At 41.2% G+C, this 12652-nt stretch overlaps 1 protein-coding gene across 4 annotated transcripts in view; it reads left to right on the top strand.

Moving 5' to 3' along the window:
* tgs1 (trimethylguanosine synthase 1) overlaps nucleotides 1-12652 on the top strand; it is a 58607-nt gene that overhangs the window by 11469 nt on the left and 34486 nt on the right. For 3 of the 4 annotated variants that reach the window (XM_060824324.1, XM_060824323.1, XM_060824326.1), the window contains 3 exons: nucleotides 585-754; nucleotides 1285-2077; nucleotides 8099-8213. In XM_060824324.1, coding sequence (XP_060680307.1) covers nucleotides 585-754; nucleotides 1285-2077; nucleotides 8099-8213 — 1078 coding nt within the window. The remainder of the gene's footprint in view (nucleotides 1-584; nucleotides 755-1284; nucleotides 2078-8098; nucleotides 8214-12652) is intronic. The other variant, XM_060824325.1, reaches the window with a different exon arrangement.

Genomic DNA, 12652 nt, shown 5'->3' with positions numbered 1-12652 from the left:
AGAAGTTGGACCTTGTTAAATAAGCTGTGACTTTGTTTTTTGGTGTATTACTTCTCAGTAGTAGCGAAAAATCCTTTCTATCCTGGAGAAGTTTATTGTGTACTTGTGAAATGTCAAATTTTCTCCACAGTTAGTAAACAAAATTCATATTTTAAGGCATGTTTATCTTTATTTCAATTTCTTATGTCTTCAGTGTTTTAAATTTATCTCGCTATTTGAAAGACTAAATTAAGCAAACAGATTTTAACTGCTTTTCTGTATGAGAGTACATCAGTTTGAGGTTTTTCAACTGGACACGTACTTGCAAGAAAGGAAAGTCCACTTTATTTGACATTAGTTTTAAACTGCCTTTCGGGAAAAGAAAGTCAGTAATTGTTGTGGCAAGCTTTCTTAGAGGTCAGCAGCAAGCAACTTCTGTTTGCTCACTAAAAGTCTTGGCCATCAAATTCAGAATTTTTTACTATTTATTTGACATTTGCATTACCTGGCTGTGGATTTTACCCTTCAATGAAATGAATGTAGAGATTTTGGAATATTGAAAGAGACTTATTTGTGATATTGTAGCTGTTAATTGTTATTTATAGATATCCAAGAGGAAGACAAAAAGAGTGAAGAAGACTTGAACATTAATGAGCCCACTCTTAATACTGTAGACCCTCAGGGGGAAAACAGAGTGGATAGTGAGGCAGAACTGATGGCAAATATGGGATTACCTCTCCAGTTTGGAAGTTCTTCTAGCAATAGACAATTAGTGGTATGAACCATTCTGTTATAATTTAGCTCCAAACTTTAAATGAGAGAACTTTTGCAGGTTTTAATTTTAAATTGCCAAAATAGTTTTCTTGCACAGAAATCAATCCAGAATATTGAACTACCTGTATAGTGAAAGGCCATGTATGACTTTGTGACTTCCTACAATTGAACAGTGGATGTATTATCTTTCAGAGAAACAATTTTAATTTGCTTGTCTTCAAACTTGTGGCAAAAAATATTCCCACCAAAACCATTAACGTTTTTGCATCATAATGTGAACAAAATAATAAATTAACAATAAGCTACAGGATATCATTTATCTATCTTTACGACTGAAGCAAAAGATATTTTCTTCAGTCTTCACTGAACAAAATTATTTAATTTTTGAGATTATAAAATTAATCTATATTGATGTGACTTTGCACAAAATGTACACTATTAAAGTTAAAAACTAAAAAAAAGAAACAGACTTTTATTTTGATAATTGTTGTTAATTCAGATAAATAAAATATTTTTGTTTTCTGTTACAAGCCAATTGCAGTTTCAAAGAAAAAGATCAGAAAGAAAAAACTAAATTATCAGCACGCTGAGGATCTGACTGAAGTTTGTAAAGAGTATCCAAAAGAATTTTTAAATGGCGTTTCTGATGTAACTGGCTTAGAGTTGACTGATAGCAAAACAGATTTTGAAATGGAAAATACTGGTGTTGATCATTCAAGTGATGGAGCAGTGGTTCCTGAGCTCGCGTCCAAGCCAGACTGGGACAAATATTGGAATCAGTATGGTGAGGGTATTCTTTGGGAAAATTGGTTGAACAAACACCCTGAGTGGTCAGAAGACTCACTTGCACCTTGGGATTCCCTTGATACTAAGGAGCAATGGCAACAGTTTTATGCTGATCAATATTGGCTGTATTATGAGCAGTTTCAGTACTGGATAGATCAAGGATGGTCTGTGGATTGGACTAAAGAAAGTGATCTTGGGAAAGATCTATTTTGCACAAATGCAGATGAAACAGAAGACTCTTTCATTAATACTGCAAATAATTCTCATGAACATGTCAAGACTCTAATGCCAGTAGAATCTACCAATGCATCAAATGGTAATGAAGTTAGTTATGGAAAAATTGTCAGTTTGATCAATGATATAAGACTCCATCCAGAAAGTGAGACCAAGCAATCAACTGGCGTGAATAGCAATATCTGCTGGAGTTTTGCTGATGCTGCAGTTTCATGTGTGTGTGCTGCTGATGAGAAAGAACCGTGTAATGGAGACAACAGCAAAAGATCTGCATCTGATGGAACTATCTCCACAGTTCATTCAGGTTGGTATTGCCAAAATCACTTGTAAATGCAAACAGTTGCTTAGGAACGACTTGTATTAGTTGGATAGATTGGAGATGGGCAAGTGAAGTTTAGTTTAGAATCTCCCATCTTCTCTTGCAGTGGTCAATACAGATATTCTTTTTCTTTTTATTCCTGGAAGCCTAAGTCTAAACAGAACTTAATATGATATTCAAGTGATTGGTGTTAGAATAGTTGAACCTTCAGTTACAATAAAGGCAGGTGAGATTTTTTTCATACAAAATGAATGTCATTTCTGGTTTAAGAGGTAGCTTCAAATTTTTGTTTTAAACTGTAGCAAGCAATATTAGTCATGGCATAAAGTTATAGATGACATTTCGTGGATATTGGTACCTTTTCTGTTACTTTTCCTTTCCTTGTGTTAAAAGTTCTGTAACTTGAGGTAGCTATCTACTTTAAATTGATCTCCAAGTATTGCTTGTATTAATGAAGTTTAGGGTGTAGGTTTGCTCGCTGAGCTGTAGGTTTGATATCCAGACATTTCATTACCTAGCTAGGTAACATCATCAGTGGCGACCTCCAAGTGAAGCGAAGCTGTTGTCTCCTGCTTTCTATTTATATCTTTCTCCTGGATGGGGTTCCTGGAGTTTGTGGTGATGTCATTTCCTGTTTGTTTTCTGAGGGGTTGATAGATGGGATCCAGATCTGTGTGTTTGTTTATGGCTTTGTGGTTGGAGTGCCAGGCCTCTAGGAATTCTCTGGCATGTCTTTGCTTAGCCTGTCCCAGGATAGATGTGTTGTCCCAGTCGAAATGGTGGTTTGTTTTTTCATCTGTGTGTAGGGCTACGAGGGAGAGAGGGTCGTGTCTTTTTGTGGCTAGCTGGTGTTCGTGTATCCTGGTGGCTAACTTTCTTCCTGTTTCTCCTACGTAGTGTTTGTGGCAGTCCTTGCGTGGAATTTTGTAGATGACATTGGTTTTGTCCATGGGTTGTACTGGGTCTTTTAAGTTTGTTAGTTTTTGTTTGAGAGTGTTGGTGGGTTTGTGTACTATTAGGATTCCGAGGGGTCTTAGTAGTCTGGCTGTCATTTCTGAAACTTTTCTGAGGTTTTCTAGGGTTTTCTTTTCTTGTGTGTTCAGTTCGTTTCCTTCCCTCTTTCGGCTCAGAGTAGGTTCAACTGTCTGAGTAGAAAACCTCAAAAAAGACAAAAACATTGTTATATTACCTGCAGACAAAGGTCGGCTCACAGTCATCCTGAACAGAATGGACTCCATAGAGGAAGCCAATGCACTACTCGCAGACACCAACACCTACCAACAGGTGGCGCTGGACCCGACCCCACAACTAGGAAACAAAGTTACATATCTCGGAAGAAAATTGCACAATTCCGGACAATTAAACAAGATGGAATTCTAGAAAATGAAACCCAACGGGACCAACACCCCAAGATTCTACGGACTACCAAAAATCCATAAACCAGGAGCCCCCCTCAGACCTATAGTCTCACTACCCGGAACACCAACTTACAGACTGGCCAAAGAACTACACGCAAGACTGAAATACCTAGTAGAAGAGTTACAGCACTCCATCCACTCCACCCAGGAATTCCTAAAAATCATCAAAAACACCAAAATAGAGGAAGACGAAGCAATGATCTCATTCGACGTAACAGCACTGCTCACCTCCATCAACATCGACCTGGCAAAGGAAACACTTACCACACTTTTAAAAGAGACCATCACACACACACACACACACACCAACCACCATTACCAACGAAAACATCATGAAACTAGTGGACCTGTGCCTCACCACCCACTTCACTTTCAACAACATAGTCTACAAACAAACCAATGGCACACCCATGAGATCTCCTCTATCAGGAGTCATAGCAGAAGCAGTAATGCAAAGACTAGAACAAACAGCCCTACCAACCATCAAACCAAAAATCTGGGTCCGCTATGTGGATGACATCTTTGTCATCACAAAATGAAACAAGATAGAAGAGACATTTAACATCAGCAACACCCTCACAGGTATAAAGTTCACCAAGGAGGAAGAAACCGACAACAAACTCGCATTCCTGGACGTCACAGTCGAAAGAAAGGACAACGGAGAACTACAAACCTGTGTATACAGGAAACCGACAAACACTGACCAAATACTTAACTACATCAGCAACCATCCCAACACACACAAACAAAGCTGTATCAGAACACTATTCCAACAAGCTACCACACACTGCAGCGCAGACGAACTTCAGAAAACAGAGGAGAACCACCTATACAACATATTCAAGAAGAACGGATACTCAAAAAAATACAGTGCACAGATTCCTCAAGAGCAAACCACGTAAAGCAGACCAAACACAGCCAGAAACCCTAACCACCTTACCATACATCAAAGAAATTTCAGAAATGACAGCCAGACTACTAAGACCCCTCGGAATCCTAGTAGCACACAAACCCACCAACACTCTCAAACAAAAACTAACTAACTTAAAAGACCCAGTACAACCCATGGACAAAACCAACGTCATCTACAAAATTCCATGCAAGGACTGTCACAAACACTACATAGGACAAACAGGAAGAAAGTTAGCCACCAGGATACACGAACACCAGCTAGCCACAAAAAGACATGACCCTCTCTCCCTCGTAGCCCTACACACGGATGAAAAAAACCACCATTTCGACTGAGACAACACATCTATCCTGGGACAGGCTAAGCAAAGACATGCCAGAGAATTCCTAGAGGCCTGGCACTCCAACCACAACGCCATAAACAAACACACAAATCTGGATGCCATCTATCAACTCCTCAGAAAACGGACAGGAAATGACATCACCACAAACCCCAGGAATCCCCTCCAGGAGAAAGATATAAATAGAAAGCAGGAGACAACAGCTTTGCTTCACTTGGAGGTCGCCACTGATGATGTTACCTAGCTAGGTAATGAAACGTCTGGATATCAAACCTACAACTCAGCAAGCAAAACTACACCATAAGCTTCAACCTGAGCTACAAACCTTGCATTAATGAAGTGATATATTGATTTGTATTATCTCAACCATTTGTTCTGTAACATCTACAGTACGTAGCGACCTTTCTGCTTTGGAACTGTTTCTCTTCACAAACAAAATGGTAAGGATTTGATTTAACCACCTGAAATCACTTGAGATAAACTTGTTTCTGCAGAAATACAAAGCCCGAAGAAATACCAGAACAATATATTTTTAAAAAAGGTGGACTGCTGAATAACTAAGGTTAAATAAGTTGTTCTCTTTCCCCCTAAAACAATTTGATTTGGGTTTACTGAAGGTGCATGAGACTGCCTTTTAAAATTGTGCAACGTGACGTAATTTTGATTTTATAATAATAGTGTGCCATATATAGCTTATATTAAATCAGGTTAAACAATCAAATAGATTTTATAGAACATAGAAAAATACAGCGCAGTACAGGCCCTTCGGCCCTCTGTTGCGCCGACCGAAGCCTACCTAACCTACACTAGCCCAATAACCTCCATATGCTTGTCCAATGCCCGCTTAAATGACCATAAAGAGGGAGAGTCCACCACTGCTACTGGCAGGGCATTCCATGAACTCACAGCCCGCTGAGTAAAAAATCTACCCCTAACATCTGTCCTATACCTACCACCCCTTAATTTAAAGCTGTGTCCCCTAGTAACAGCTGACTCCATTAGCGGAAAAAGGTTCTCACTGTCAACCCTATCTAAACCCCTAATCATCTTGTACACCTCTATCAAATCTCCCCTAAACCTTCTTTTCTCCAATGAGAAAAGCCCCAAGTGCCTCAGCCTTTCCTCATACGATCTTCCTACCATGCCAAGCAACATCCTGGTAAACCTCCTCTGCACTCGTTCCAATGCCTCCACATCCTTCCTAATAGTATGGCGACCAAAACTGCACACAATACTCCAGATGAGGCCGCACCAGAGTCTTATACAACTACAACATGACCTCAGGACTCCGGAACTCAATTCCTCTACCAATAAAGCCCAGTACACCATATGCCTTCTTCACAGCACTATTTACCTGGGTGGCAACTTTCAGAGATCTGTGTACATGGACACCAAGATCCCTCTGCTCATTAGCCCAAGTAGTCTACCATTAGCCCAGTAATCCATCTTTTTGTTACTCCTACCAAAGTGAATGACTTCACACTTAGCTACATTGAACTCCATTTGCCACCTTTCTGCCCAGCTCTGCAGCTTATCTATATCCCGCTGTAACCTGCCACATCCTTCTTCACTGTCCACAACTCCACCGACTTTCGTGTCATCCGCAAACTTGCTCACCCAGCCTTCAAGCTCCTCCTCCAGGTCATTTATAAAAATGACAAAAAGCAGTGGTCCCAAAACAGATCCTTGTGGAACACCACTAGTAACTGCACTCCAAGATGAACCTATACCATCAACTACTACCCTCTGTCTCCTTCCAGCCAGCCAATTCCTAATCCAAACCTCTAATGCACCCTCAATGCCATACCTCCGTAGTTTTTGCATTAGCCTGCCATGGGTTACCTTATCGAACGCCTTGCAAAAATCCATATACACCACATCTACTGCTTTACCCTCGTCCACTTCCTTGGTCACCTTCTCAAAGAACTCAATAAGGTTTGTGAGGCATGACCTGCCCTTCACAAAACCATGCTGACTATCCTTGATCATATTATTCCTATCCAGATGTTCATAAATCCTATCCCTTACAATTCTCTCTAAGACTTTGCCCACAACAGAAGTGAGACTCACTGGCCTATAGTTACTAGGGCTATCCCTACTCCCCTTCTTGAACAAGGGGATCACATTCGCTATCCTCCAGTCTTCTGGCACTATTCCCGTAGACAACGATGACATAAAAATCGAGGCCAATGGCTCCGCTATCTCCTCCCTAGCTTCCCAGAGGATCCTAGGATAAATGCCATCAGGCCCAGTGGACTTATCTATTTTCACCCTTTCCTGTATTCCCCGGACCTCTTCCCTACATACCTCAAGGCCATCCATTCTAATCACTTGTGACTCCATATTCACATCAGCAACAATGTCCTGTTCCTGAGTGAATACTGACGAAAAGTATTGATTTAGTGTCTCTCCAATCTCCTCCGCCTCCACGCACAACTTCCCATTACTATCTTTGACTGGACCGATACCTACCCTAGTCATCCTTTTATTCCTGACATACCTATAGAAAGCCTTTGGGTTTCCCCTAATCCTACCAACTAAGGACTTTTCATGTCCCCTTCTCGCTGCTCTTAGCTCTCTCTTTAGATCCTTCCTGGCTACCTTATAACTCTCAATCGCCCCAACTGAACCTTCACGCCTCATCTTTACATAGGCCACCCTCATCCCTTTCACAAGGGATTCCAATTCCTTATTAAACCACGGCTCCCTCACAAGACCCTTTACTCCCTGCCTGACTGGTACATACTTATCAAGGACACGCATTAGCTGTTCCTTGAACAATCTCCACATATCATTTGTGTTCTTCCCTTGAAGCCTATTTTTCCAATCCACGCATCCTAAGTCATGCCTCACCGCATCATAATTTCCCTGCCCCCTGCTATAACTCTTGCCCTGCAGTGCACACTTATCCCTCTCCATCACTAGAGTAAAAGTCACCGAGTTGTGTTCACTGTCCCAGAAGTGCTCACCTACCTCCAAGTCTAACACCTGGCCTGGTTCATTACCTAGAACCAAATCCAGTATAGCCTCACCTCTTGTTGGCCTGTCTACATATTGTCTCAGGAAACCCTCCTGCACACATTGGACAAATGGCACATTTTAAAAGGCACATTGTGCAGAATAGCAGACATGCCTCAGATCATAATTCAATTCATGAACGAACTAATTCCAAGAAGCTTCAGTTATAGTCAAGAAGATATTATGACCGTACAAATCCTATATATATCAACAACAGTGCAGCTGTGTCATGCCGAGCATTTGAATAGCATAAACCTTATCTTTAGAAGATTATTTAAAGTTGTTCATCCTAAATAATTTGTGATTTACTGTGCCAGCAGATTCTCATAAAATTTCCAACAAAGCTTTAAAAACTGATATGACAGCAGGAAAGAGCCACACCAGTGAAGATGACGGTGATCCAACTGAACATAGACGAGTAAAGATGAAGAGAAGGTAAATATCCTCAATTTCTATTCAATTGTATTCTATATAGAGTCATAAAGATATACGGCACAAAAACAAACAATTCAGTCCAACTCATTCATGCTGACCTGATACCCTAAATTAATCTAGTCCCATTTACTAGCATCCAAACCCTTCCTATTCATATATCCATCCAGATGCCTTTAAATGTTGCAATTGTACCAGCCTCCACCACTTCCTCTGGCAGCTCATTCCATACACGCACCACCCTCTGCATGAAAAAGTTGCCTCTTAGATCCCTTTTAAATCTTTTCCCTCTCACCCCAGGAAAAAGACCTTGTCTATTTATCCTATGCATGCCACTCATAATTTTTATAAAACTTTTTATGAAGTCACCCTTTAGTATCTGATGCTCCAGAGAAAATATCCCCAATCATTTCAGCCTCTCCCTATAGCTCAAATTCTCCAACCCTGACAACTTTCTTGTCAATCTTTTCTGAACTCTTTCTCATTTCACAACATGCATCCTGTAGCAGGGAGATCAGAATTGCATGCAGTATTCCAAAAGCGGCCTAACCAATGTCTTGTAGAGCCACAACATGACCTTCCAACTCCTATACTCTGTGCTTGCTAAATCCTTGAACAATGAAGGCAAGCATACCAAATGCCGCCTTCACTATTCTATCCACCTATGATTCCACTTTCAAAGAACGAAAAACCTGCACTCTTTGTTCAGCAACATTCCCCAGGACCTCACCATTAGGTGTCTGTCCTGCCCTGATTTGCAGTTCTAAAATGTAGCACTTCCCATTTATCTAAATTAAACTCCATCTGCCACTCCTCAGTCCATTGGCCCATCTGATCAAGATCCCATTGAGGATCTTGAGGTTAGCTGTAACTACTTCAATTTTGGTGTAGTCTGTTACAACATGGGGTAGACCTCCCCAGCTAATTTAAACCAGAAACACAGATGATATAACCTGTGCTTAAAATTCAAGAGGCCAAGAGCTATCCCAAAGGTCACTATTTAAGTAAAAACTAACAATTTTTTTTAAAAGTCTAACAGACAATAATTAACTAGCAACTATTTACAACTCCTTTCTCTAACCTATCTTTTACTTTCCCTCCTATAATATTTGTCCGTTAAAACCCCGATTAAGAATTACCAAAAAATTCAAATTTCAAAACCAACCAACTGTCACATCTTCTTTCTATCTTCCTCTGTCGTCGTCTTCGGGTTTCTGCTTCACATGTTGTTGATAGATAAAGGTACCTTTTAAAGAGAGCTATTCTGAGGGCAGTCTGCATAAGTTGCTGGCTTGGCAAATCTCCTCCAAATGTTCAATTTTGTTTTTGGTTTTATATCCCAGAACATCGGATCATTTCATTTGTGTTAGTATTGTCAAAATACTAAACTCCAATCAAGTTTGGAGCTTAGTATCTTGGAGTATAATCTAAACTGATTGGCTGAATTTGATTTTGTTCTTGTCTCCTAACAACCAAATGTTACGTTGTAAATTCTCCAGCACTCTGTGCTTGCTAAATTCTTCAACTCTCCAAGATACAGTACACTTCTACACCTTCAAAACAAATCCTACTAACTATACTGCTATGTTCACATCCAAATCATTGGTATAAATGATGAAAAGCAGTGGACCCAGCACGGAACCTTGTGGTGTACCGCTAGTCACAGGCCTCCAGTCTGAAAAGCAATCCTACATCACCACCCTCTGTCTTCTGCCTTCAAGCTAATTCTGTTTCGTAATAGCTAGTTCTCCCTCATTTCCATGTGATGTAACCTTGATAACCAGTCTAACCTAGTTGAACGCTTTACTGAGCAACCTCAATTATACTGATGACACAGGCGGGGCATATTTTGTTCAGTTAATCAAATGTTCAGATAATATAGTTTACCCAAGCACAGGGACTTTGAGATCTTGTCTGGATAATCCAAAATTTGGGTAATTGATGTTCAGATAACTGAGGTTGCCCTGTAGATCACCTCCCCTGCTCTGGCTTCGTCAGTCCTCTTTGTTACTTTTTCAAAAAAATTCTATCAAGTTCGTGAGACATGATTTCCCACACACAAAGCCATATTGACTATCCCTAATTAGTCCTTGCCTTTCCAAGTACATGGAATCCTGAGGGACAGGATTTACCTCCAACAACTGCCCACCAACAATGTCAGACAATGTCGATCTATAGTTCCCTGCCTTTTCCTTATCACCTTTCTTAAATATTGGTACCATGTTAGCCAACTTCCAGTTTTCTGGCACCTCACCTATGGCTGTTGGTGACACAAATATCTCAGCAACGTGCTCAGCAATCTCTTCCCTAGCTCCCGATAGAGTAACACCTGATCAGGGCCCAGATATTTATCCACCTTTGTGTTTTAAGACATCCAGTGCCACCACTTCTGTAATATGGGCATTTTGTAAGATGCCCCTATTAATTTTCCCACATTTTCAATCTTCCATATCCATCTCCACTGAAGCAAAATATTCATTTAATATCTTCCCGATCTCCTGTGAGTCCACCTTGTGGCTTTGCTGATCTTTGAGTGGCCCTATTCTCTCCCTACTTACCCTTTTGCCCTTAACGTATTTATAAAATCTCTTTGGATTCTCCTTAACCCCATTTGTCAAAGCTATCTCGTCCCCTTTTTGCCCTCCTGATTTCTCTCAAGTATTTTCCTACTACTTTTATACTGTTTTAGGGAATCACTTGATTTTCTGCTGTCTGTACCTGTCATATGCTACCTTCTTATTCTTGACCAAATCCTCAATTTCTCTAGTCATCCAGCATCTCCTACACCTTACCCTTCACCCTTACCTACACCATCCAGCTTTGCTCTTCACCCTAACAAGAACATACTATTTCTCTACTCTCATCGCATTTTTGAAGGCTTACCATTTTCCAGCTATCTCATTACCTGCAAATATCCCCCACCAATCAAGTTTTAAAAATTCTTGCCTAATATGGTCAAAATTAGCCCCCCTCCAATTTTGAACTTCAACTTTTAGATCCAGTCTATCCTTTTCCATCACTATTTTAAAACTAATAGAAGTATGGTCACTGGCCCCAAAGCGCTCCCCCACTGACACCTCAGTCACCTGGCCTGCCTTATTTCCCAAGAGTAGGTCAAGTTTTGCTCCTTCTCTAGTAGGTACATCCACGTACTAAGTCAGAAAATTTTCCTATATGTACAGAAAAAAATTCCCCTCCATCTAAACCTTTGACTCTATGGTAGTCCCAGTCGATGTTTGGAAAGTTAAAATTCCCCCACCTTTATTATTCTTACTGATAGCTGAAACCTCCTTACAAATTTGTTTCTCAACTTCCTGCTGACTATCGGGGTGCTTATAGTACAATCCCAATAAGGTATTTTTTTCTCAGTCCCACCCAAATAACTTCCCTGGACATATTCTCAGGAATATCCTCCCTAAATGTTATCCTTAATGAAAAATGCCACACCCCTTCCTCTCAGGGCAGCACGGTGGCTCAGTGGTTAGCACTGCTGCCTCACAGTACCAGGGTCCAAGGTTCGCTTCCAGCCTCGAGTTTGCACATTCTCCCCGTGTCTGCGTGGGTTTCCTCTGGGTGTTCCAGTTTCCTCCCACAGTCCAAAGATGTGCAGGTCAGGTGAATTGTCCATGGTAAATTGCCCATAGTGTTGTGGTTCTGTTCGCCGAGCTGGGAATTTGTGTTGCAGACATTTCGTCCCCTGTCTAGGTGATATCCTCAGTGCTTGGGAGCCTCCTGTGAAGCGCTTCTGTGATCTTTCCTCCGGCATTTGTAGTGGTTTGAATCTGCCGCTTCCGGTTGTCCGTTCCAGCTGTCCGGTATATTGGGTCCAGATCGATGTGCTTATCGATTGCGGATCGTTAGCTGTCTTCCTGTTTGTCCTAATGATCCGCATCCATGAACACCAACTAGCCACAAAACTACACGACCAGCTATCCTTAGTAGCCACACATGCAGGTGACAAGCAACATGAATTCGACTGGGACAACACTACTATTATAGGACAAGCCAAACAGAGAACAGCCAGGGAATTCCTAGAGGCATGGCATTCATCCACAGATTCAATCAATAAGCACATCGATCTGGACCCAATATACCGGCCACTGCAACGGACAGCTGGAACTGACAACCGGAAGTGGCAGATTCAAACCACTACAAATGCTGGAGGAAAGATCACAGAAGCGCTTCACAGGAGGCCCCCAAGCACTGAGGATGTCACCTATACAGGGGACGAAACGTCTGCAACACAAATTCCCAGCTCGGCAAATAGAACCACAACAACGAGCATCTGAGCTACAAATCTTTTCACAAACTTTGAATTGCCCATAGTGTTAGGTTCATTAGTCAGAGGGAAATGGGCCTGTGTGGATTACTGTTCAGAGGGTCGGTGTGGACTGGTTGGGCTGAAGGACCTGTTTGCACACTGTAGGGAATCTAATCTAAAT

This window comes from Hemiscyllium ocellatum, chromosome 4, assembly GCF_020745735.1.
Source record: "Hemiscyllium ocellatum isolate sHemOce1 chromosome 4, sHemOce1.pat.X.cur, whole genome shotgun sequence".
NCBI lineage: Eukaryota > Metazoa > Chordata > Chondrichthyes > Orectolobiformes > Hemiscylliidae > Hemiscyllium > Hemiscyllium ocellatum.
The sequence above is the reverse complement of the archived record's forward strand: the minus strand, read 5'-3'. Positions and strand labels throughout refer to the sequence as shown.